Below are 27,931 nucleotides of genomic sequence, written 5' to 3'. Positions count from 1 at the left end.
GCTTTTAATGAATTTAAAAAACTTAAATTTATAAATTTAAAACGCATATTCATCTAAGCACTTGCAATAATTAACACCACAGTCGTGCTGCTGCAGCTACCACAAGTCTTATTATCTGGTCCAAAAGTCTGTCCCTCCATCGCTTGACAAAATTTTCTTTGAGCGAACCTGCCTGCTGCCTCGGGAAACGAATCGGCCAATCCAACAGCCAATAGCGGCCTCCTTCTCAATCCAACGGTGTTAAACGCTCCTCAAATATTTCATTCATGCAAAATCGAATTTTGGGACGAGGTACTACGTTTCGAGTCGGAAGATATTTTCGATGGCAAGAGCTTTTTCTTTCTAGGGTTTCTTCTTTTTCGCTCTACCATCTCTCCCTCTCTCCATTCAATCAATTGAAGGGTTTCTGTGCGGTTCCGTTCTTCTCTCTTCTTCTGTTTCTGGTAGACCCCGCTTCTCCATGGATCAGCTTTAGATCTCGCATGGTAGATAGTTGTCGTTTGAGGTGTTTGATGTTTGATTTGGTTTTTTTTTCGCAGAAAAGTGATACATTAGACTTCATACTGGAATTGTTTCCTCGATCTGTTTGTGGTTCCTTGTGTTGTGTTAGGGAGTAGGTTTGAAGTCCGCGTATTTTCTTCCAATTATGCGATCATCATGGGCTGATTCCGTCGCGAACGCCGAGAGCTCGGCGGGCGCGGTATCTGGAAGCAACACCACCACCTCCTCCGGCGCTGGTGCTGCGGCGGCTTCTCGCTCTGAACGAAGTTCTTACGTCCCTCCTCATCTCCGTAACCGTCCTCCTGCTTCAGATCCTCACGCTTCTACTCAGCCCGATGGTGGCTCTACTGCTTTGAGGCCTTCAGGGTACCCCGTACCTTCTAGTGGTAATCGCTGGGGAAGCGGTGGGGGTGGCCATGATGTCGGCCGCTCCAGCTATGTTGGCGGGCGTCCGTTAGGTGGTGGTGGTGGTGGTGGTGGTGGGTGGAACTCCCGGACCGGTGGTTGGGATCGAGGTAGGGATCGGGAAGTCAATCCCTTTGGCAATGAGGATGACAAAACAGAAGCGGCTTTCAACGACCAGCAGAACACTGGGATCAATTTTGATGCTTACGAAGACATTCCGGTTGAGACCAGTGGTGATAATGTGCCGCCTGCCGCCAATACCTTTTCCGAGATTGATCTTGGATCAGCTTTAAATGAGAACATTCGGCGATGCAAATATGTGAAGCCGACACCAGTGCAGCGATATGCAATTCCAATCTCTCTAGCAGGAAGAGATCTGATGGCTTGTGCACAGACAGGATCTGGAAAGACCGCAGCATTTTGCTTTCCCATTATAAGTGGGATAATGAGGAGCCCACCCGCACAGAAACCTAGAGGGGCTCGAATTGTGTTCCCACTTGCTCTGATTTTATCGCCAACCCGTGAACTTTCTGTTCAGGTATGTTGATTTGAGTTAATGTTTGTGTTACAAATTTTTGGTTTACGATTTTTTTTATTCTTGTTGCTTCATATATATTTTTTTCTCAGATACATGAGGAAGCTAGGAAGTTTGCTTATCAAACTGGCGTTAAGGTGGTGGTTGCTTATGGGGGAGCCCCACTTAATAACCAGGTTAGTATTTTTTTTTTTTAGGTTCATGTTTAGCAGAATGAATCAACAGTGTTTGGCGCAATAATTTTTTTTCTTAAAAAACTGCACACTTTTTCTTAATCCATCCTTTTATTTTAATCAAGCTTCGTCTTTTGGCTTTATGTTTCGGCTGTATTTTTTTTTTTTTTATGTTTCGGCTGAATTTTTTTTTTTTTTTTTTTTTTTGCATCAATAGCATTTTCCATGTTGTTTGCACAATGTTTCTAGATTCAGTAGCCTGGGGTTTGCAAAGCGTGGATTGTTTGCTGCTTTGTTTTATGGAAGCAATGTTCGAGTTAAAATAAATTTTTTTTATAACAAGATGATTTTTTTGTCTCACTGACACATTTTGTTCTCTCCTTTCTATTTGATGCGTTCATTGTCTTGCTGGTCATCACTTCAGACTACTACGGATGATTTCAATATGTGTAAATGCGTTATTTGGAAATTTTCACCGATGAAGATAGCATGAGTACTTCTGTAATGGTACATCGAAATTGCTACAAGCTTGACTTATGTCTTATATTGCTTGCTTTTTATTGATAGCACTATTTTTTTTTTTAAATTTTCCTGTCAATTAATCAACCTTTTTTCAATGTGACGATTAAGCAACTGTTTTTAAATAATTGTATGATTTATGTTTGGATTACTTATTATGCACTGAAGGCCATTTAACTTTTCTTGATGATCAAAAAATACGTTTATAGTCAGCCTTGAATGCTTGTTATTTGCTCGTATGAATTTGTTTTACATCCTCAGAGGGCACCCATCTTCACCCATCATTATTTCCATTTTGTTTGTGTTTTTGTTTTCTTTTTTGGATTGTAGGTTATGTGAAGGGTGTAAACTTTCGCTGAAATAGCAAGCAATATTTTCTTTTTTATAGTGGTGATATCTAATCAATTTGGGTGAGCCAACCTGAACTGGAAATTTTTTATTTCGATGTTGACTTTAGCAAGTTTGAGTCAAGCCAAAATTGATTAATTGCAATTCAAAATTTGAGCTGATTCAAGTCATTTGTTAGTATAATTTAACTTTTTATACCTTGCTTTTAGGCACTTCCATTTGGTTGGTATTTTTAGGAATTTTAACTTGTGTGAACACTGCCTCCTACTTTCTAGAACTTGTCTGATGTTCTTTAAGTCGCAAGCAGCATTATCAACATCAAATTTATATTCTGTTTTTCTTGATTGCTAGAATTATATTAATGAGTTGGACATCTGGAAACAAAGTTAAGATTCATGCAATGCTTTTGATATCAAATGCCTTATGTTATTTGCGATAATGATGTAGTCTTTGTTTGCTCATTATTCATTCGGACCCATTCAGTCTAACTTTTCATGATTCATTGATTGCAACATTGACTCAACATGCACTATTTAATTAGTAGGTTGTTGCCCAGCACCTCGACAACCTTCAACCTCAAGGCTATGATATTTGCCTTTTTGTTTTGTTCGAACACCAAATGGAGTTCCTCGTTACAGTGGATGTTCACTTTCCTATGTATATCGCCTCTTTTTGTCTTATTTCTACTATTGTAGCTAGTCAAGGACGTGTTCTTTTTGGTTTAGCAGCTGGTTTCTTGTGATGACTAATTTTTTGCGTATAATCACAAGCATATGTTTGTTAGAAAACTGTTAACAGTAGAACCCTAGGAAGAAACTCTTTTCCGTGTTGTCGTCGTCTCTACCCGAACCTACTTTTGATGGTTTACTTCTTGGCTCTGATAATGTTCCATTTGGGAGTTCTTATTTGCACGAGAGATGTTTTCAACCATTAACTCACCAGTCATCTCCAACTAGGGTTGGTGCCTCATGAATTATAACAATTCAGCTAATGCTATTGTTTCCACTGTTATCTGAGAAGAATTTTCTTAGTGCCAGATCTTTTGGTTGTTGGTTTCAACACAACTGAAAACTTCTCTTAGGTACAGCTACTTGACGTCAACTTTGATCGTGCTAGTTATTTTATGGTTCTTTCTCTTAGCTTTCATCCCCTCCCCCATCCGCTTCCCGTAGGGCTATCAATGTGATCTGTCTTGGCTTGACTAGGTGTGCCATCTTTACTAGATCAACTTTTGTATATTTTGATGACTTCTACTTTTTCTAGCCAATTTAGCATTTTTTTGGTTGTTTTCCTAAGGAGCACAAATAAATTTATTTCTTCAACTTGTGTCATGTCACTGCATGAATAAAATTTGTTTCAAGATATCCTGATACAATTTGTATCAAGATAGGTTTTAAACCTATTAGTTTTGCTGTTAAATTAGTGCATTATGAGCTCGTAGAATGCATTATTAATCACAAAATAAATCTAATAGATTTAAAAATAATCATGGAGTAAATTTTCTTAAGATCTCTTGAAATATTAAAATTTCCTGCTAAATTTCAATGTTACATTTTGATCAAATTTCGATCGATCACATTGGTTTTATAGCTGAAAATACTTTGAATTTTTCCAGTTTTGAAAGTCAACTCCTAGGCTGAGTAATCTTTACAGCCTTTCTTTGTATTAGCCATTACTGAATATTAAAGTAATTGGTCGTTGCTCTTTCCCACTCGCTTGCTTTTTTTCCTTCGTGCAGGATCAATTTTGGGTTGAAGGATCACCCTCTCCCACTTCTTTCTCTAGCGCGATGCAGTAGAACCATTCTATTGGCGGGGCTAGATTTCATCCATTCAAAATTTTTTTGAGTTCGCCTTTAGGCATCTTTTACTCCGAAGAAAAATCAAGCTTGTGACCTCTTAAGCATTCTTGATCACTGTTGCCTTCTCGTCAGAAACCACTTGCAAGCTTGCATAACTTTAGTTTTCTTAAAGTGCACCTGATTTTTTTTACTGTTAGAAGAGGAGCATGTAGCATTGAACTCTCTAGTTACATTTAATAAAATTAATTTGATTAAATTAAGCTAATGATCATTTTAGGTAACACCAAATTGGAATTGCTAATAGCTACCTGCCTCGTGGCACATATCACCATGCTTTCCTTGTCATTATTTGGGTTAGGGAAATATAATTCTAATGAAAATATGTTAGTCTAAATACGGCCTCCGGAATATTCAGATGGACCCTTAATTGGGAAGTAACAATGGGCTGTCTATTGGAATTTCTAATAGCTACCTGCCTCGTGGCATATATCACCATGCTTTCCTTGTCATTATTTGGGTTAGGGAAATATAATTCTAATGAAAATATGTTGGTCTAAATACGGCCTCCGGAATTATCAGATGGACCCTTCACGGAATTATGAAATGGACTTCCAATGTGGAACTTACTTCGCAAAGATAATACATCAAAGAAAATAGTTTGGTTTTCCTGCAAGAGAAGATTATCAATCGATGTTCAATATTGAAATTTCTAATCTTTAATAGCCTGATGGCATAGACCACCTTGCTTTTCTCGCCATTAGTTGGGTTGGGGAAATATATTTTTGATGAAATTTGTTTGTCTAAACATGGTCAGCATGATTAACAATTGGACATTCTATGTGATACTTACACAGCAAATGATAATACACCCTAGAAAATAGCTGGGTTTGTAGATGTAGGATTGGCTACCGTATGATTGAATGACTTCTACTCCACATTTGTGCAGCCATCTTTGGTACTCTAGGGTCCTCAACAGCTAATGTGTAACAAGCTTTAACAATGAAGCATGGGCTGTTCTAGTTGTGGGAACTCATTTATTTATTTTTTTATTTTGGTTGTCATACATTGCTAGCCCTCAAGATAAGTATTTTTGTGCTTTCGTTTAAAAAAAAATAACATGTTCTAACTAATTATTGAATTTTGTGCTTAATCATTGACAAGCCTTAGTTTTGAAAGTTTTCTAATATGTTGACCTTTATGTGGTTTGGCAGTTGGGTCACCTCTTTTTGAACCTTAGATTCAGGTAAACTTATAGGACTCTTCATTGGCTATACAATCCTTTTATAGTGAATTGGAAAGTGTTTTATGCGATCATCTTTTCAACAAAACTGACTGTACTAGTCATTTTGTGAATACAATTCGAGTTACATCACTATTTTTAAGCCATAATAGCCTTGGTGTTGTTAACTTGTTCAACTTGACTTAAATTTTAGGAAGTTCTTGCTTTGGTTTACAGGATCCATTGACAAGGGGGGCCATCAATCTCAATTTCATGGGTCACTTGAAAGAGGGATTTGTGAAGCTACTATGACTATCAGCTGCACTGTCTACTCTTGATTAGTTAATACAGGCCTCGCTTATTGACTAAGTCAACTAGAGTAACCCATCTAATGATAGCGGGAACCATATAGATTAGTTTAATGATTATCCTACCAGCTTAATGCCTGCTGACTATGTCTCATTTTTTGATTGGGTTCTGTACACTAGATTAACCCAGGCCACCCAATTAGCAGCAATTCTGATCGGAATTGATTTGATGGAGCTTCTTGACTTTGACATAATTTTACCTGGTTAGTCTTTTCCTTTGCAGGACCCATTTGAAATAATTTTGCATTACTTCTTTATAGGAACTTGGTTTATTTTTTGATAGAAACATGTCACAAATGCATTATAATGGTATCTGCTTGCTCATATCTTTATGGTTCTTGAATCAAAAGCCTAGGTCCATCCCTTGGTATACAAAGTATTCCTTTTGCATTCTTTTGTTTAGGCTTTCCTAGGTTTGCCTTAGTTGACTCTTGATCATTGTTTTCAGAAATTGTAGTTTTTTTTTTTACTGCTCTACCGAAGGTTGCATTTTTTGAGTTGTATCATTTGCTTTTTTAACTTCAAACCAAAGTTTTCTAGGAGAAAAATTTCTATTCATCATTCAAAACAAAATTCTTGTTAATCAGAAATTTGGGATGATATGGCTCTAAACAAAAACTGTTCTCCTTCACATTTTAGGCTGTCCGTTGAAGATATATTTTTGAACTATTGGTTTTAATTTATCCTAAGTAATGTGAGCATAATAATGCAATCAAATATCTTTAGCCTGTTTTAGACTTCTAGTCTTCCAATTCACTATTTTTATGGGGTTTTGAACTCAATGTCAATAGACTTTTATTATTCAACAAACATCTTACCTATTTAAGATTCATCTTTTTGTAAAATTTGGCTAGCCCATTTGTTGGGGTATCATCCTTAGTGTGGGATGTGGTGCCACTCTTTGCTCTTTGCTCTTTGCAGTACTCCGTAAATTAATTTGTACAGAACTCGAAGGCATTGTTTGGTATGAGTTTCTTGACCTTTTTCCCGTTTGTGTTTCAACCAAAATTATTCATTTCAAAATTTTCAAAAACTTCATTTTCATGTTTTAAGAATTATATCCACAATTTTATTGAATGCACATAATAAAAGGTTCCTTAGGTTTATGCTCTGAAGTGAAAAATTTTGACGCACTGCAAAACTTTCATAAGAATTCAAAATTTCTACGCTTTTTAGTTTTTAAGGAATTTTAATTTGCGCAATCCTTCAGGTCCTATTAAGCTTATGCAAGACTCATAATTTTTATGCCACAGCTTGGTGTCATCAGTAAGATCCCAATGCACGCTTACACACTCTCCAACTGTATAAATTTACCTCGCAGTGTACACACGCCATTAAAACTAATGTGCTATGCTACTTTTTGATTGAGACTCGAATTTACTCCTATTTGTTCTAATACAATATGATCATCCCGAGTATAGTTTCCACTCCTTGCTTGGATCAAAATCTGAGATTGATAGGACGACATTTTCATATCTTTTGTACATTGTCTCAATCTCTTCTCTAACTTTAACTCTTTTTGGGTTCTTCTCTTGTGTTGAGTTTTTTTTAAATGATCTTTATGACAAAGAAAGCTTTTTCTTTGTGCATCTGACTTTGATCTTGAATTTATTTTGAGTTTTTGTTTCTGTTTTCTTGATCCTCCGAACACAATATACCCTTCATATGCATTGTCTTGACTAGATTTAACATTTCTTTGAATTTCTTTTAAATTTAGGAGCTGTTTGGTTTGTTGAAAAAGTAATGCAGTGTCAAATGATTGTAATACAAAAGTAATGTATTGTATTTGTAATATTTTGAGTTGTTTGTTTCATTGTAATATAAATTTAGGATTTTTTTTTTCTGGTTTGAAGTAGTTTGAAATGAATGTATTTCAAAATATACAATGTATTACTAGCCGGTGATGGGTGACGTTCGACAGCTGCGACGGGTGAGAGGCCACCTGTGGTAGCGAGCAGGAGGTTAGTGGCAGCGGACGAGTGGTGGCGGTGGCGGGGCTAGCAGTTGATAGTGAAGGCAAGTGACAACAAGTTGGCGAGGGCGACGACAAGCGACACGACCAATAGTATTTTACATTAATGAATGGTGTAAATATCAGATTTGGCCAAATCAACTAAATTATAAATTCAACTAATATGAACTACAATATAAATTTCAAATTCTTTCATCTTATATACTGTATTTGTAATTCTTCATATAAAACAATTAATTTTCTAAAATCCGCGCAAAAGAATTATAGTACATATGGGTGTAAACGAGCCAAACACGAGCGAGTCTAGGCTTAACTCGTGTTCAGCTTGTTTAAAAACTACCACTATTCGTGTTCGGCTCATTTATATTTCAAAAAAAAAAAATGTGTTCATGTTTTTCTCGTTTGCTTAGCGAGCCGAACAAGGGCTGTTCGCGAACAAAGAGTCATCTTAACAACCCTAATCATGCAAACTGTAGGATGTTATGGGTTGGGGAAGATTTAATCTTATTATTTATGTTAAAACATTATTTAAATATAATTTAATATATTTTTATTCTATTTTATTTTTGAATTAATAATTTTAATTGATCATAAATTTTAGTAGCCTTGTAGTCAATTCAATTTTTTTTAAATATTACTCATCAATTCTATATATACATTATATATATATATATATATATAATTTAATAATTTAATAATTTAGAGCCAAAAAGAGCTGATCACGAACGAACAATTTTTTAGTTTGTGTTCAGCTCATTTATATATAGAGTGCAAAAAAAGTTTGTGTTTAGCTCATTAACTTAGCAAACGAATCAAACACGAGCTTCTTAACTAGCCGAAACTGAACTGTTCGCAATAAACAAGCCGTTTTGACAGCCCTAATAATACATTGCAAATTCTTCCAACCAAACAACCCTTTAGTTGATTCTTTTGTTTTTGACATGGTTAAGAAATCCTTTTTATAAAAATGATAAAATTTTCTTATATACTTAGTAAATAACCTTAATAACATAGTTGCACAATCTTCATACTATATTCTGACTCCTATGCTTATTAAATTAAACTATTCCGTTTAAATAATTTACTTGCTTATTCAAGTGTTTGGAGGTTCTCATTTGCAATGTATACGACATCTTGCTAAGATGTAAAATTATTGGCTGCCGAATTTTTTGCAATATACAAAATTCCAAAATACTGTAGTGTTAGAGATTCAGTATTTCCTTTGAGAGCTTTGCTCAACACCTCTTTGTGCAATCTTTCTTCTAATTACCTTCTTTGATAAAGCAGCTTCCAAACCTTGGTGCACCAAAGGGATCTTTTTTTTTTTGAACTTTGAAAGGCTAAAATAATTGAGACCAGCGAATGGTTTATTCTTAATATTGGTTTTCAAATTCGTTATATTTTTATGCTTCTGCCTCCTTTGGGTTTGATTGCTACTTGCAAAGGAGGATTGCTGTACTTATATCTAGTCTAGATAGACTAAAAGATAGTAACAGGAAGCCCATCTTTCTCCTTTTCATTCTATCATTAGAACCTTGCACCATCTCGGTATTTTCAGTGTAGTTGTGTTTTTCCAACAGATCTTTAATTAATTGATTATACTTGCTTTAGTTGCATCTCATTTCGCTCTATGTAATTGCAATCATGCACTGAACTAATCCTTGCGAGCGTTGGCATTGCCTCTTGTCATCATCACTACTTCAGCTCTTTATTCTTTACACTTTTTTTTGTCTGGAAACAAAGGAACATACCCTTCAGAAGTTGTGCTGACAGTTCCTCACTTGGTGTTTACTTGAGTTAACGTTTCTACACCCATTCACTTGCACGCCGTCTTCAGGAGGGCCATCTACATGTAATTTTTGTGGAACAAGAATCCAGATATCTTGGAATGGAAAAGGAAAAAATAAGAGTGGAGAGAAATTTACAATGAAAAAAAAAATTGTAGTGCCTTGAGAGCATGACGAGAAGGATGAGAGTATGTTTATAACCACGTTTTGAGGTAATTGTGCCCTCACTCCCAAGCAAACAAAATGTTAGAAACTCTTACAACGAAAACTAAGGAGTTAAAGGATCAATACAAATGGGTCTTTAATATATTTTCTAGTTTGCACCACATGATATGTGAAATGGTCGTCCATGTTGACCTCCTTATTTGAAACTTGAACTCCCTTTATGTTTGCCTCTATATGGGAGATAAGATCCACAGCCTATCCCTATTTTGGTCCATTCCATCTCTTGTGATGTGCACATTTGTTTTAGCTCTCTCCTAGCCACCTTTGCCAACATGTATGCTACCTTTTTTGAAGGATCAATGAGCTTCACCAATAATACTTTTTTGCTCATCCTCTTTGGTGTTCAACTTCTGTCATCTTGGCATCACCCCTTTTTTAAACTTACGTACCTTATTGCTCAATTGGAACAAGTTTAAAATCAAGCTACATTTTGGAGCTATATCGTGCAAGAAACATGCGAAAAATTGTTTATTTCAAGAAGAAATGATGCTTGAGAACAAAGGAACTCTTCATTTTGTGACTAAATAAAGTATTTATAGTTCCAAAATGATGGGAAATTGTAAAAGGAAGTTTAAAATTTGTATTCAATATATGTAAGCTTGTTTTTCAAAGGAAATGCAAACAAATTGTTGATGTTAGCAACCAAGCGGTTTGAACATATGACCAGCACTTTAAAAAACCCATAACCCCACCCTTAGAGAGCTTCCCTTGATTGGGGAAATGTAAAAGGAAGATTAAAATTTGTATTCAATATATATGATGTTGTTTTTCCATGGAAATGCAAAGAAATGGTTGATGTTTACAACCAAGCGGTTTGAATAAATGACCGACACTTTAAAAAACTCGTGAATGCCCTTAAAGAGCTTCCTTTGATTGGGGATATGTAAAAAGAAGTTTAAAATTTGTATTCAATATATGTAATGCAGTTTTTCCGTGGAAATGCAAAGAAATGGTTGATGTTTACAACCAAGCGGTTTGAATGGATGACCAACACTTTAAAAAACTCATGACTGCCCTTAAAGAGCTTCACTTGGTTGGCTCAGTGGACATCCTCTTTTGATCTTCTCAAGAGAACCGAAAACCTCTTTGGGTGTGTCGCCCAGTTACTATAGTTAACTTCTTTGACTGTGTTAGGAACTTCCTTCGGTCTCAATTCAATCATACAAGTAAATAACAATCCACTCAATTTTTTGTGTACTTTTTTTATTATTATTGCGCCCGACACCCAAAAATTTCGTTTTTGGGGCACTACCTTAGAAGTTCTCTTCAAGTGCACTTTAACATGCGATGTGATCTCTCACTTATGCAATGAACCTCACTTGCAACACCAGGCTGTCCGCATCTTCTTTGTATAATTGGATCTTAACTGTTTACTTTAATAAATCTATTGCTGATGATTTTATCCCCTTCAAATCTCGACCTCAATGTCACAAACAAATAGTCCCACATCAGCTAGGTGTAGGGTCGAAAAACAGTATTTAAGTCCTGGGCTGCCCACCACCCATAAGGGTTCTTTTGGGAGGTGACAAGTAGTATCAGAGCAGACTACTGCCTGCCAGGTGTGTGGACTCTCCATGGTCCAGTGGGACCCTCGGTGGAGCTGATTCGTGACGAGGGCGTCACATGATTGGGTGGAGGAGAATGTCACAGACAAATAGTCCCACATTGGCTATGTGTAGGGCCGAAAAACAGTATTTAAGTCTTGAGCTGCCCACCACCCATAAGGGCTCTTTTGGGAGGTGACATCAAACTCTGAATGTCCAAATTTCTGTTCTAAAAAAAGAAGTTTTGCTGCTGCGTCAAGAATGCCATTTCTGTGTGATTTAAATGTAATATAACATCTTTTCTGTGATATACGAGCGGCTATGCTATAATTTTTTACGATCAAGCAGTCTTATTAGCCATTTCCAGAATGTAGCGCTGATGGTGGTTGAAATCTAAAGGATTTGGTTAGCGTTTTGCAGAGTAAATGTTCTGCGTTTGTTTGTTGATTCTCACTCCTCAACCTAGAAATAGATCAAGCGAATGAAAGTATTGAGAAATTACATTGAATAGTTTTAATCTCTAGTTTGAGCTCATCACTGTTTGACTACGCATGTACTTGTGATGTAGAGTCTGTCATGAGGTAAGGGGTTGTATTAATTCTATATTTTTATCCATTTAATTGGAAGAGTTAGTTGTCTTGTGTAGAATTTTTAATTCATATGATGCTACTCAAGATCTAATTTGATTCCTTTATGGCAGTAGGGTAATTGATTCTTAAGGTTTACATAAACCTGTTTATGTTATTTCTGAAGGACCTGTTGATCTTCGATTGAATTTTTTTTACTTTTGACATGTGAAAAGTTTATTGAACGTAATGTATTCATCTACTTTTCGTATTGACCCCTCTTGCTAATTCTAGAAACTGCAAAAGGGTGATTCTCAATGAACAGCTATATGGTGAGAGTATTAACTACATTTTAGTCATTATAAGATTTAATGATGATTCAAAACATGAACATCCATTCATATGCTGTATGCCAAGTTCCTGAACTGTTTGTGTCTGTGTTATTAAACTTGCAATTTGTTCAGAGCTTTATTAGATAAGCAGTGTAGAGTGCAAGTGAAGTGTTTTGAGAGAAACTAAACAAAATATAAGTACGCTCGAAACTGTATTATTTATATTGTTACGTGCTTTACCTCTTTTAGTCATGCAGTTTAATTATTATATGGGATCTTTTATGCTGCAATTTCTATCTTTTTTTATTTTTTATTTTTTACGTTTTTTCTTTCATAGCCCATGAATTGGATGTGTGGAAGGTTTATGAAATTGACCGAAAGAACCTAAGAAAAGCATATTAGGTTTTGTAATGAATGTATTGAGGCAGTTATTTTTTTTTTCTAAAGGTTTATATCTTAAACAGTGAGTAAATTAACTTTATTGGGTCACAAAGGAGCCAGATAGCAGGAGGTATTTTTATTGGACAAATTTATAGCACTTGGATCTGTGTAGTACGAGCAAGTGTGTTTTGGATGTCCAATGAAAATACCTTTTTGGAGTGCTAGAGCTAGGGCTAGAAGAAGGGATTGGCTCTTGCATTTTTGATTCCTGCAACATTAGGAAGCAAAAGACTGTTGGGACAACATGAATAAAATAATAGAGAGATTAGCCGTTGGCTTTTGAAGGAAAGGATTTATAAGAGGAAGAAAGATGAGAAAGGAACCAAAAGTGATTTTGTGTGTGGGTGTGTGGGAGATGAGTCGGCACGTATCAGAGGAAATGAACTATAAAAAAAAGAGTATGAGGGGAAAAAATTGTTTGCGTTTGTGTATGTATGATGAGTGAATATAAAATTACAAAATTTGATAAAAAAGAACACCCGAAATTGCATTGCAAGTCACTTCAAAAGAATTAGAATTGAATTTTGATGGATCAGTCAGCTCCGCTCTGCAGTATGCACGAATAATTGGAATTAAAACATGCAAAGAAAATCTAAAATATGTAAAAATTCTATCCATCTATCTGTTTTGATAGGCATGCAACTAATTGACATTCATTGATAGCCACAATGAAAGGCAATGCATGCATTTAATTAAAGTAAGTGAGGAAGTATTCCAAAATGATTTAGTAAATAATCTCAATGGCATAAGGTTGCATCACAAAATCAAATTAAATTCAAATCAGTGTGTGTGAGCAAATGTGTTGGTGCATTTTAAAAGTTGACATTTCATTTTGAAAACACACCCATAATCAAAATGTGTTCAAATGACGAGACAACACATATTGTTGTGATAATCATGAGTGGAGACTGAAAGGTGTGCGCATGCACCAGGAAACATATCAAAGATTAAAAGTAAACTCACATGCATGCATTTTGGCAAGCTTGCAAAGCTTGAAGATTGAAATCAAGATAGTTTCGTTAGACTTGATGCATTATTTTATTAAAATTTAAGCCTAAGTTATATTATTTGGAAAGGTGTGCAGGTACTATAAAAGACATCAATTTGAAAAGCTTACAAAAATTTGCTTTCAAGTTGAAATTCACATGTTGCACATGCTCGAATGGGCCTCCTTGCTTTTAGGGGAAAATTTGAAGTCCCAATTTTCTTGTTTTATGATGCACGAAATAAGATTGGAGTTGGCTAGGTTAATGATCCAATGTTCTTATTTGGAATCAATTTCCTTTCCTTCAGACTCTTTATTTAATTATCTTATTCCTTCTATGATTTTTCCCACACATTTTGGAAATTGAAACTGTTCTTTTGCTTTTTTACCCTACTTAATATGTGTTTGTGGAGCAATCCTTTCATTGTTGATTTTGGAAATATTTTTGTAAATTTTCTGGATTCCTACTCGGCAAATTTCTTTTATTTCTGCAAATGTTGGTTGTTTTTAATTTTTAGGTCTGTTTTACTCTTGCTTTATTCTCCTTTGCTTTCTGAGTAGGTTGGAATGGATCATCCTCCTTCCTTTGATGCGTATGAACAATTAAGATGCTATCTGTGTGATTTGATGGGGACTTTTGCACTGCTGTTTTTCAGGATTCTTTAGTGTGATGGTCTTGGCAATCTCATTTCAATTGCTTTTGCGAATGTCAGCTCTTTCTATTTTTAAATTTTTTTCTATTTTTTACTTTTGTTCTTTCTATAGTTGTGAGCTTTTGAATAGGTTGGGATGGTCTGTTTTTCATCATTTGATGTAGATCAACATTTAAGATACTATTTGCTGTCCTTTTCTTTGAGAATAGTGCTTTTAACACACTTGTTATGATTTTTAGTATGTTGATCTTTTTCGTATCCAATGTTGGTGAGACAATAGGGCAATAGAATACCACATTTTGTTATTTCATAAAAATGATAGTGTTTTATTATTCTTTTGATAATTTTGTATTGATACTTTGATGAGAGCAAAGTTTCTAGATAGCATCTTATTTAGTTCTACTAGGCCTTCTGAAATTTCAACGCAGAACCACTCATATATATTTTGAGGGAATTTTTAGAGCCACCCTTTTCTGTCATGCTTAGATGACATTCAATTTTATGTATTATTTCCTCATGCTTGTAGTCCTAATGCTCCATTAAATTACTAATGGTATCCGTCTGAGTATTTAATTTAACCATGATAATTTTTCGAACTAGTTGGAACTAGTGCTTCGATATCAAAATATGATCTAGAGTTGACATGGACAATGCTTATGAAATTCGGACCAAGTATTTGGGGGCAATGAGTTGTCTTTCTTTTTAATTTATTGAGGTATGATGATTTTTTCCTTAAATATTGAATTAATGTATTGTTTTGGGTTAGAAAGCTGCAATGGAAACTAGTTTATGTGTTGGATATTTTTCTATCTGTTGTCTATGTGATGTCTACTAATTTGAGCAAAGAGGATTTCAGCTCAAATGTTTGAAAAAAGAGGGATCATTTGCTGCAATTTAATTACTGGCTACCATAAGTTATAGAAGCCATTAGTATTCTAACAACTGAGGTCAACCATAATGCTCAAATAATAGGAAACGATAGGAAAGTCAAAACCGAGAGGAGAAGTTGAAGGATGTTGGAGTAAAAAGTAAAGGAGTAAATTTTGGAAATGTAAGTCAAATTTCTTTGATTGTTTCAAAGAAAATGATCATTAGGACATTTTTTTTTCTTTTTATTAAAAATTTGCTTGATTATCTATTCTTTATTGTTAAATTTGCCTTCAGTTGTCTCTAATATCTCCATTTATTCGTAGTCTAAGGGTTCAACAGAATCACCATTTTGTCTTAGTTCACGGGTTCCATAGAATCTCCAAGTGCATCTTTTCTGGCCTCTAATTTAACCATGGAAAATTTCCACATTAGTTGGAATTATTGTTTGGATACGAAAATGTAATCTTTAATTTGACAATGGATAAGGCTGATGGAATTGGTAAGAAGCATCTTAAGATAAGAGAATTTTGTTTACGTGTTAATGTATTGTTGGATAATGGGTTTCTATTTCTTTTTTTGCCATAATTAGTGAGTGAATTTATTTTTTTGTGTAATAAAAGAACAGGATGACTAACTGTGTTGGACAGGTTTCCTGTTTTTGGTTACAGTCTCATAGCCGTAGTAATCATGTCATATTGAATCACCAATGGCATCCATCCAGGTTTTTAATATAACCATGAATTTTGTTCACACTAGATGGAGCCAGTGCCGTTACTGAAATGTGATCTAAAGTTGATGTGGATAATGATTCAGGAAGTGGCAGAAAGTACATTAATAAGAGGGAATTGTATTTTATTAGTAATGTCATAAGGTATACTGGTTTTCTCTTTTCTTTTTTCCTTTAATTAGTAAACGCATTTATTGTTTTTGGGTTACAAAGGGAGAGGGAATCAACAAATTTGTGTGTTGGACAGATTTATGGTGACTCAATCCATAAAGTTTGTGACTAAACCTAATGGTTTTGCACAAGTGTACTACTGATGCTGGAAGAAATGGTAGAAAAAGCTAATACATTTTTTGGTTCTACATCTTAGTTTCCTGTGGTTTTAAGTGATATAATTCAGTGGCGTCCCAACAAGGAAGGTTAGCTAAAGTGCTTGGGCTAGGAATGACAATAGGTAGAGGAAAAACTGCTTAGCATTAGAGGGAAGGATGAAGCTTTAGAAATGGTAATTTAAATTTTCTTTCAATCTGAATTTCATTTTAGATTACAAACTTCATGTCTATTTATAGAAATCCAAGATAAGTTGAAAAATTTATGAAAGTTTGAAATAAATCAGAATGTGGTGGCTGCTCCTTAGAAATAGCTAACTCTAGATTCTCTCTTTAAATTGTTTATTTAAAATTAAGGATAAATAGGAGTGAAATTTGTTTACCTGATTAACTCAATTTAAATCTCTTGATTATTCTTTCTTTTGTAACATAAGATTTTAAAACTGCAATTTTGCAATTAAGCTCCCATGTCTTTCATCTTTACAAACTCATCCTTACATTGTTGATTTTTAAAAGTTTTCTAGAGCCTTCGATTGATTAGTCTTGTTTGTATGATAAATTATATAAAGATTCATGCTTCCACAATCTTTGTGCAATTGCTTTAGAATAATGCAATGATTCTTCTAAATTTTAACCATCAAATCATCGTAAGACTTGAGATGGCCTATTAATTAACTTTAATGGATCAACACTAATTTTGAAGCTTTATTTTGAATCTAATGGTCTAATTAAAATGATCCATTGAGGCAAATTTTAAATCTCAAAAGCTTAATACTTCCATCATGCATTTATTTCTTTAGCGTTATAATGGTCCAACTCTATGGTATTCTGTTTCTTAGCCTTTCTATTGATTGTATGATCCAAATGCCTGTTAGAAAATGGCAAAATTATTCAATATGGTTCTCAGAGACAGTAACTTCTATCTTGTTGATAATACTAAACCACCATTCACATTCATAACTATAAATATCTGTACCTTTGTGGATCCATTCTTATCCTTCTTTTTGAGGCAACTTATTAACCTGAGAGTCAGAGTATCATCACGAGAGTACACTCTTTGGGGCAGACACATTTTTCTTTAGATGTGGATATATAGGAAGTGAATGTTTGTGATGATTAACATACTCCGAAGAACTATTCTGACAACAATTGTTCTTTTTTTTTTTTTTTTTGAACTTTGTAACAAGAGTTTGCCTGTTATAACCTTGCATTGATATTATTCCATTTTTATTACTTTTTTTCTTTATTATTTTATACTTACCATGTATGAGAATTAAGATGCACTTTGAATTGTATGGCTCTTTCTAAATGGCATTTATTTATAGCCTGTAAATTTTTCGCGTCTTTATCTTCACTTTTATTTTTAAATTTTAAAGTGCTGTTGATGCGTCGTTCATATTATTTAATATCATGCATCACTAGTCAGATTTCTACCTATTTCAGTCTAATTTTATGCCTAAGTATTATATATATTATATATACTCGACTTGATGGAATAGAATTAAAACTTTGGAGAATGAGAAAATTTGAGCCTTTGTGTATTATGCCTTGATCATTGGTTTGTGTTATTTGATTTCTATTGGCAATTCGTCTGCAGATCTTTTATTTTGAGATTTACTGCAGCAACAGTCATAAGATTAAACAATAGCAGTGCTCTTGGTTGTTATCATTTTATGGAAAGTCGGTTTGAATAAACTTTCTCCCACCCTTTTCCCAAAATATTGTAAAAGGAACTACAGCTGATTACATGCTAAATTAAGCCAGGCTACTTTTTTGCGTTGTCAATTGTCCATCTCCCTACCTCACCTATATAGACTCAAGCTTGTCCTCAGTACTTGCACATGCATACGCTCATGCACTGTCGCACAATACAATAAATTAAAACAATTAAATTGAATGCTGGATCTATAATTTATACATGGTTTTTTGTTTCTTGCATGAATTATTGAATGCTGGATTCTTTCTTCTAATCGTTATTGTGCATATTGTTCATAGTTGCGGGACTTAGAGAGGGGTGTTGATGTACTTGTTGCAACACCTGGCCGATTGGTTGATCTGCTTGAAAGGGCTAGAGTGTCATTATCAATGATCAGGTATTTAGCGCTAGATGAAGCTGATAGAATGCTTGATATGGGGTTCGAGCCACAAATCAGAAAGATTGTGGAGCAGATGGACATGCCTCCACCAGGTCAAAGGCAGACTATGCTTTTCAGTGCCACTTTTCCCAGAGAGATTCAGGTTGATTTATTAATTGTTCATTTAACATTGTCAGTCATAATGGGCGTTGATTGCATTTATGCTTCTTATATGTATCTTTATTGGGCTATTGGGTTGCTTCACATATATCACTGGTTTGAATTCAGTTAAAATAAGCACAGCCTACCATTGAGTTCTAGAGTCAAATTGATTAATGAGGTTGCAATTTTATGCATTGGTGAGCTTAATGACTTCTTTCACTAATATATAGTTTCTCCAATCGGCCCATTTCAATGTATACAGTTTGCATTGTTCAGAAGTTCTTAATTAGCGTTTGTTAGCTATTTAATTTTTTTTCACCGTTTCAGCAGTTATTTTTAGTGCTGATGCACTTTATGAAGAAATTTGTGCTTATTATGTTTTCGATGTTGGCTTAAGGACCGATAAGGATTGTTTTAATTATCACATGTTAAACTGTGAGCTATTTAAAATTGTTCACCAATGATTTTGGCCTTGTTTTAGGAAACTTCCTTACTTCTTTCTGTTTCAGAGAAAGTCATTTATTCGTTTGTTAACTTCTTTGGTTATACTTTTTTAAAAAAATGCTTTTAATAAAACTTCATTTATTCATCGCTGTTTCATAAAACTTCATTTATTCATCAATATTTCAGAACGTTATTTTTATTGAACTTCAAAAAGCTGCTTTTCTTAAAATTGCTTTTTTTTTAATTTATAAAAAAAAAAAAACATCAAGAAATAATGCCTTAGTGAGAGTTTTTATGGTCTATTTTGTTCTCGATTGAAATTGCTGGGCAATAATTGTTGGTTATGCTTGATTGCTCAGATTGCATACATTTTCTTTCTAAGTGAATTGGTAGCTATTAATTTTTTTTATTTTATGATTTTCGTTTGGTTGAGTATGATGATCAATATAACCTTTTTGGTTTCCGCTTTGCTATCGTTTCTCAATTAGAAGATTAAAAAGGGGACATTATCCCAAATTGTTCGTTTCAAGTAGTAGGCTTAAGGGTCTGTTTGGGACATCTACAGCTTATTGACTAATCTGCTGATAAGCAGCTTATCCGGATAAGTTGCTTTGAGCTGTTTGAAAACAGTTGATTTGCAACTGTTTCTGAATAAATGATCATTCTGTCCCTGTTAAGTAATGTTGTTTGCAACAAAACTGTTTATGGTATAGAGAATAATGTATTTCCAATTTAGGGTTGCTTCGATTGCGGCAATGACATCGATTTGGCTTTAACGATAGAAGAGCATTGATGTGCGATTTGGTCATGTATAATTATGTTGTGAAACCATCATTTAGTAGTATAATACGGGATCTACTAGTTTACTATGGCCCGCATTCTCTATTGTTTCATAACTCATGACAAGAATCAAGGTTCATTGCGTGTGTTAGTAGGGCGATATATATAGTAGAGCAAATTGCAGAGGCTAAGGTTTGGTCAATGAGAAATCAGATGGTGTTGATGAAGAGGCCATTTCCATAGTAAATAACTGTTTTTTTTTCTCTTCAAACACCTAATTTTAACAGCCGATAGAGAGCCAGTGATTTTCAACATAAAAAAAAAAAACACACAACCCCGTTAAAGCCAAATCAATGTCATTCCCAATTGAAGCAAATCTAAAATCCGGATAAACACCATCTGATATCTCATAGACCACAGCAGTTAAAATTTGCATCATACTTTTTAACTATGGACACCGTATTCTACCGTGGCAATAGTTATCAAAATTAGATTCGAAACCTTCATCATCACATTAAAGAATATTATGTAAATTTTCACGTTATGAGATTTACATAAAAAGTTTAGGGTTTTAGGGTTTAGGGTTTAGGGTTTAGGGTTTAGGGTTTAGGGTTTAGGGTTTAGGGTTTAGGGTCCTTCCCAAAATTTCATCCTTGTTTATCACCACCTTATCAATAAAAAAGACACCTTCACATATCCTAAGGAATCCAATACATCCATACTGATCCAATATAAAATCATAAGTTTCAATTCAACAACTGAACCGTATAAATTTAGCATCTAAAACAAAATCAAGATAAAACACCCTGCAAAATCCATAACTTAACAAACCATTTTAAACTAATAAGTTAAAATTACGGAGACCCAATTCGAAACCTAAAATCGAAGCGCCAATCAACATCATAATCCAGATAAACACCGACAATGATTCACCAGAATCCAGAGAAAAAAAAAAATCAAAATTAAACCTCTAACAGATTGATAAAAAAACAGGATATTGAAGATCCGAAAATTCAATATCTCGAATCCAAATTAAATCCTGCAGCATCGAACAAGAAGCAGCGAAGGATAACCTATGGTGAGAGAGAGAACCTGAGGATCGCCGTAAATCCGGAGGCAAGGGAGCCAAATCTTCTTCTGTGCATGCTCTGGGCGAGCTGAAATCGGAGAGGGAGACGAGATTGCTCGCGCGTTTCCGAATCCACCGATCAAACGTGAAAAACAAACACGGTGTTTTCAAAACACCTAACATGTAAATAAGCTGCCCCAAATGGGGCCTAAGTTGATAGTAGTCAATGGTCACTGTTATAAAAGTGGTTTGATGATGGATCTATGAGATTCTCTGCTGTCCCATATATTTTACCATTTCTCTTTGTGGCATGCTTTAGATTTTGTAATTGGATTTATAACATGAATACTATCTATTTACACGGGCATGTTTGCCATAGCATCTGCACAAGACCTTTTAATTTGCTGAGTACTTGTATTTGGATTTGACTGTTTGCTTAAAAAAATATCTACATAAGCATATTTTTTTGATAAAACATTCATTCATGCATGCATTTATGTATCTACATACACGTGATGGGTTTCTGTGCAACCAATCAAACATATTGATGTTCCTCTTTTTTTTTTTATGTTCCTTCATATATATGACAATACTTTGTTTTGTGACCGCTATCAAATTTTCTTTTGAAATTTTTTTTTAATAGTATTGTTATTATTCGAGGCATTCTGTTATTTTTTATTGTTGCTATTTTCGGTTTCTGGCTCAGATAAGAAAGATTTGAATGTTGATACAATGATGATTTGCTGTTAAATCTAACCTTCAAACTAATGAAGGAATTTGGATTTTTATATAGCTGACCACAAATATTTAGGACTAGGCTGAAGATGATGAATGATTAACTTTTAGCAGAAGGATGAGAAGTTTATTTTGTTTCGGTGCTATTATTGGGGCATTTACACACAGCCTGTAATTCTAATGCATTTATATATCAGATACCCAAACTTTCATATTTAGACGCATAGCTTTATTATCACGTCAAAAAGTGCACTATTACTAAAAAGTGCACTATTACTAAAAAGTGAAATATACCTTTTCATGCATAGTTTTAAAACACCAAAGTGATGTATGTAAAGCTGAAAGTTTAGAAGTGGCATGTAAATACATAAGAATTGTGTGCTTGATATGTAGATTTCCCTTTATTAAATTGGTGTGTTAACATCTTTCCTGTTGTCATGTGGACAGCTGATAGTTATGTGCTAGAACTTTTATCTGCCTTCATACGTTTATGACTTTGCTGTAGAGACTGGCTGCTGATTTTCTTTCCAAATACATCTTCCTTGCTGTGGGAAGGGTTGGTTCCAGTACTGATTTGATCGTCCAGAGAGTGGAATTTGTTCAAGAAACTGAGAAAAGAAGCCATCTTATGGATCTTCTTCACGCCCAAAGAGCAAATGGAGTGCAAGGGAAGGTGATATCTCTGTATTTATTTTCCTGCTATGTATGCTATTGAACCTTACGGATAATTATCTTCTAGTTTCATTTACCCTTTGTTAAGTTCTTCTTTGTTGCTCATACAAACTTTTATTTCATGTTTATTTTGAATTTTTCCTATATTTTTTTATAACTTGTTTTTAATTTTACTTCTGTTTTAACTGCGACAGCAAGCATTGACTTTAGTTTTTGTGGAGACAAAGAAAGGAGCTGATTCCTTGGAACACTGGTTATGTATGAATGGATTTCCTGCGACTTCTATTCATGGAGATAGAACACAGCAAGTAAGATATCTGTTCCTGTTATTGTTGTCGGCCATCTGCTTAGCAGTTCGTTTGATGAAGTTTGATGCATCTAAATTCCTTCATATTTGCTTTTAATTTTGTGTGGTGGGGTATGGATGATTCAACCTTCAAGAAATCTGTTAGTGGGTGTATTTTCTTGTGATTCTTTTTTGTCACTTAGGAGAAAAGGAATTTGATAAGATTCAAGCAATCCACAAAAAATAGGGCAAATGAATATTTTATTGCAAGAACATCAAATAACATGAATATATAAGACAATCACCTGCAATTTGAGAGGTAGGAAATCTCTCCAAATCCTATCCCTAAGGCTCAAGACAACAATCTTTTGCATAACCTTAACCCTAAATATATTAGCCGATTTATACTAAACAATAATAAATAATTAAAGACTAAATTGTTCTGAGGCGTTGGCGTAACAATACTCCCATCCCAAAAATACACTTGTCGTCAATGTGGAAGAGAGAAAATTGTTAATGGATCCAATCATATGGCTCCCCACATAACAACGCTCCCCTCCCAAAAATACACCCTCATTAGTTAGAAATGCAGTCTTGTGCATTTTCTTCGGTTTTATCCGAAACTGTTGGTATCCTGACTTCAAATTAGTTTGGGAGAAAAATGCAGCCTCAAAATACTCATTCAGTACCTCATCGATCATTGGAATCTCTACGAAGTCTCTATTATGTGTCTCTTCCTTGCGATGCAGTTCAATCAAGAATCCCAACCCCGTGTTTTGAATTGAACTCACCATAATCTTGAACATTACCGAAGTCTTGCACAAATTAGAGTCATCGTCAAAAACCACCATCTTAGTCTCCCTCTTAAATACTCCACAGTGTTAGATTCAGATACTTACGAACTCCAATGCTCATCTCAGCCTATCTCATTCCCATTATTAGCCGTGAATCGTCTTCCTCACAGAAGAATGCCACAGCAAAGGGCACTGACGTGGTTGGCGATCCATGCCACAACCCTTTCCGTCGAACTTTTATGGCCCCGAATTGCAGGTTATCTCGTTTCTCCTGCTGCCACTCATTTCAAACTTCTATGTTGCGTCATTACCTTGAGATGCTACCACTCGAATATGCTCCCTACTTCTTCTCTTAATCCTGCGTGCTTTAGTTTGTTCCAGCGATTCAGATGTCATGCGATTTCTTCCAATTGTGGTCGTTCGAGTCTGTTCCCAGCTCCTTTACTAGATTTTGGCTACTTTCGTTTGTTCCAATCATCTGGTGTCGTGTCATTCCTTCCAAGTGCTGCCTCTCATGTCCGCTCTTACTCCTTTGCTTGATTGTGCTGCTCTAAATCGGCCTAAGGCGACGATGCTGCCCTGATGTTGCATAATTCCTTCAAATTGTTGTTGCTCGAGTTTAATTTCTATGCTCTAGCTCGATCCTGCAGCGGGCGATGGTCCATTTGCGTATAACTCCATGAACTTCATCATTTCTTCCATAACCATGAATCTCTCTTCCGTGGACAACCTACCTCTCGATAGTTGAGAAACGCTCCTTTCCAGATCTGATTTGGTTCAACTCTTTCTCTAATATCTTCTCCAAATCATCCTTTTTTGTCGTAATTACTCCCGAGTCGGTTTTGGAACTCTATTATAGCGTGATCCTATCGTTTGGCTTCCCAGCCGTCTCAATTCGTGATGGTATAGCAGAACGGCTAGGTTACGCTCTTTACGATTTTGTTTGATTCCTCAACAATCTCGAGCATGACTTTATATTGAACCACCGTGATCCTGTGTGACGTTCATTCATGTACGCTACAATCCTGTCATTTGGCTTGCCAACCTTCACAAATCGCCGCTGTATTGCCGCTCGATCTTGTCACGTCCGCTGCAATCTCTTATGCTTCGTCGGCTTTTTCAATCACGTCATGTTGGTGACCTGCTAAACCTTTATGCTACTATCCCTTCTGTAGGCTGCGATCCTTCTTTGCTTCCCAAATCGGATGCTCTAATACCAGTTTAATATGATCCAAGGAGATTTTTTTTGTAGAAATTAGAACAACTGAATCTTTTGTTGCAAGAATATCAAACAACTGAACACGAATTCATTAGATACGTACCTACAATTCAAGAGATATGCGCTCTATCCCAATTCCTACAATTCTAAAGGTATGAAATCTTTCCCAAACACTAACTCTAAGATGCAAGACAACAATCTTCTGCATAACCTAAGCATTTTTGCCCAATTTATCCTAAGTAATAACAAATAATAGAAGATTAAATTGCCCTTGGGGGCTGGCGAAACAAAAAATATTTTGACAGTTGACTTTTATTTTTTCTCTTCAGCGGTTTTCTGTTGATTTTCAACCAAGTCATTTAATTGTAAAATCGATGGGCATCCAACGTTGCAATACTTGAATGGATTGTTTAATGTGATTACCAAATTGAGCATCTTAAATTTAAATTATACCTGATATAAGTGTTGCGTTTTTGGAGTTGAAGGACAGTTTTATTTTTTAGCGAAGTTTTGTTAGTGATTTTAGATAGCAATTTCCAAGGAGCGGTGGTAACTAGTATGTATTATTATGTTTTGATTTGTATGTTGTTGTTAATGCTATTTCTTTGAAGAATGTATAAAATCTCCATGGTCTCGGAAGCCACCTTGCTCTACCCATAATTTTTTTTGATCATTGGTACCCTCATCTTTTATGCAAGTAGGTTTTGATCACGTTCAAGTCCAGTCAGTTTCAGGCGTGTTTGAGGCTGAAACTGACATATTTTTATGTAAATCTGTAGCCCTATTCTTATTGTCTCCACTTATCATTCCATATCTTGGGGCTTATTTGGATTTTTTTTAAAATTTTAAAAACATGTTTGTTTATTATATTTTTGTATGTTTCTATTTTTTAAAAAAAATTAATTTGGCTTGTTTTTAAAAACACTTGGAATGTCTAAACGTTGTTTGGAGTGTTTTTAAAAACTATGCATGTTATATCATTTTTTTTAACACAGGATAAAGGCTTATTGTTGTTTTTGTTGTTGTTTAACGTAGGAACGTGAGTATGCTCTCAGATCTTTCAAAACTGGTCAGGCTCCAATTTTGGTGGCAACTGATGTTGCAGCCCGTGGCCTCGACATTCCACACGTGGCTCATGTAGTAAACTTTGATCTTCCTAATGACATTGATGACTACGTGCACCGGATCGGAAGAACGGGGAGAGCAGGAAAGTCGGGTTTGGCGACTGCCTTCTTCAACGATAACAATGCCTCTTTGGCCAAGCCGCTGTCTGAACTCATGCAGGAATCGAACCAAGAGGTACCGCCTTGGCTAGCTCGGTATGCATCTCGATCTTCTTACATGGGTGGCGGTCGTAATCGGCGCTCAGGAGGAGGCCGCTTTGGTGGCCGTGACTTCAGGAGGGACACATTCGGCAGGGGGGGCGGTGGCGGTGATTACTATGGCGGTGGAGGTGGTGGCGGTTATGGCGGTGGAGCATCATCCGGTTATGGTGGTGGTGGTGGTTATGGTGGAGGCAACCCTGGGTCAGGGTTTACAAGCGCATGGGACTGATCCTTTGGTAGCATTGTCTTTAACACTGTATTTTTGTCTGTCATTTCTTCAGATTATATATTCTTGACTAGGGTTTAATATCACTGAAGATTAAGTTATGGGGGTAATTGCCCCCCCCCTTCCCACCTTTTTGACTTTTAAGTTTAATGAGTAATGTCTCCTTTTATTTGGCTTCCATTGTTGTTTGGCTGTATTTAATGTTTGGTTTGGTTGACCCTGGTTTTCGGTTTTTAAAATAGTAGTTATGACCGTTGTCTCATGAGTTGTAATTTCCTCTCTCTCTCTCTCTCTCTCTCTCTCTCTCTATATATATATATATATATATATATATAAATTAATTGTTGAAGCAAAATTCCCATATTTGTCTACAAGATTGGTAAGAGCAGTTGCCCTTTGGACCTGGTTGGCTGCTTGCAGTTACATTAATCTTATTTATTTCAAATTTTACATAAATTTCTTAGACATGTAAATTCTATCTACTACTATTAATCATTTTGAAATGTATTTTATTTATTTATTCTTAATTTATTTTTCAGCAAAAAAAAACGGTAACTTAAAATTTATAGAATAATCTCTGGATAAGTTGGGTAAATGTTTTAGATACAACAGTGATTGACCGGGTTTTAGTTTGAATCAACTTGGGATTGCACAAAGCTGTTACCTGAAGTTCTCTTCATTTATTCGCTAATGTGGGGGGCTAGTTCGAGTCTATTTGCTCCTTCTGTGATCAATTAACTTTGATTAATTCTTAATATGCTAAAAATTAAAAAATTTAATAAATTTTTTTTTATCGTATAGGTTCCATTCAATTTGATCTAAGTTTTAACTAAGAAAATTGAGTTTTTATGAACCTAAACCAAAAGAACTTTAGAATTCGGTTTATTAAGGGTCCGTTTGGGGCAGCTTGTGCGTTTTAGGATAAGCTGCTTATCACCGCAGGTCGGCCGCAGGGGTCGACTCGCGACCTGTATTTTGTGTAAAAACTCAAACGTTGTTTCGAATAAGCTGGCGAAAAGTGTGAAACAAACGGTATGACGGCGTTTTGAAAATGTTGCCCGCACAAATTAGGTTTTCCTTGAAAAGCTGCAAAGCTGTGAATTAGCTACATTGCGTTGTTACACGGCCACATCAACGTTGACTTTTGAAAATGTTGCCCGCACAAATTAGGTTTTCCTTGAAAAGCTGCAAAGCTGTGAATTAGCTGCATTGCGTTGTTACACGGCCACATCAACGTTGACTCAAAACGCACCCTAATAGTTGGCTTAAGAGAATCGTTGCCAATCTATTTTTTCCCACCATTATAATTTATTTAGTTGCTTGTATTTTTATATTCAATTTATCCACCATCATGGGCTTAAATGAGTCGAGTTAAGCTCGAGCCCACGTCGGCTTGAGCTTGAGTCTGAGTTTTATTAATTTTATTGAGGTCGAGCTTAAATCCAATACGAGTCGAGGGCAATAAAATAAGTTGGCTACTAGAATTAATAATTAGGAGATAAATAATAAGAAATCACCTAATATACAATAAAATGTATTATTTTCTTAACGTTTTTAAAACCTTAACGATAAATTTTTGAAATTTAATATATTTTGAGTATATTTTATGTTAATATTTTTTTTAAACAAGCTAATGAGTTGATTCGGGGTTGGTTTGAGCTTGCCTTGTTAGCTCATCGAGCTCAGGTCACGAGCCTTTTATTGAGCCGAACTCAAGCAGGCTCACGAGCCAGCTTGGCTCACTTGCACCCCTATTCACTAGCTTAGTAAATATAAAGTATGAAAATTTACATACATACCACATAATTCCTTAATATTTACATTTCTAAAATTTGTTGTGATTAAGC

At 35.2% G+C, this 27,931-nt stretch overlaps 1 protein-coding gene across 1 annotated transcript; it reads left to right on the top strand.

The window, feature by feature from the left end:
- The first annotated feature begins 294 nt into the window (after positions 1–294).
- Positions 295–26,311, top strand: LOC110023435 (DEAD-box ATP-dependent RNA helicase 37-like). Its single transcript, XM_020722854.1, has 7 exons — positions 295–443; positions 540–1,444; positions 1,534–1,617; positions 18,293–18,535; positions 22,068–22,235; positions 22,429–22,542; positions 25,569–26,311. Exons 2-7 carry the CDS (start codon positions 647–649, stop codon positions 26,085–26,087), a joined length of 1,926 nt encoding a protein of 641 aa, XP_020578513.1. The 5' UTR covers positions 295–443; positions 540–646; the 3' UTR covers positions 26,088–26,311.
- Positions 26,312–27,931: the final 1,620 nt, after the last annotated feature.

Source organism: Phalaenopsis equestris, unplaced genomic scaffold (genome assembly GCF_001263595.1).
Source record: "Phalaenopsis equestris unplaced genomic scaffold, ASM126359v1 Scaffold000224, whole genome shotgun sequence".
Lineage (NCBI taxonomy): Eukaryota > Viridiplantae > Streptophyta > Magnoliopsida > Asparagales > Orchidaceae > Phalaenopsis > Phalaenopsis equestris.
Note: the sequence above shows the minus strand (reverse complement) of the source record. Positions and strands in the feature narration are given on the sequence as shown.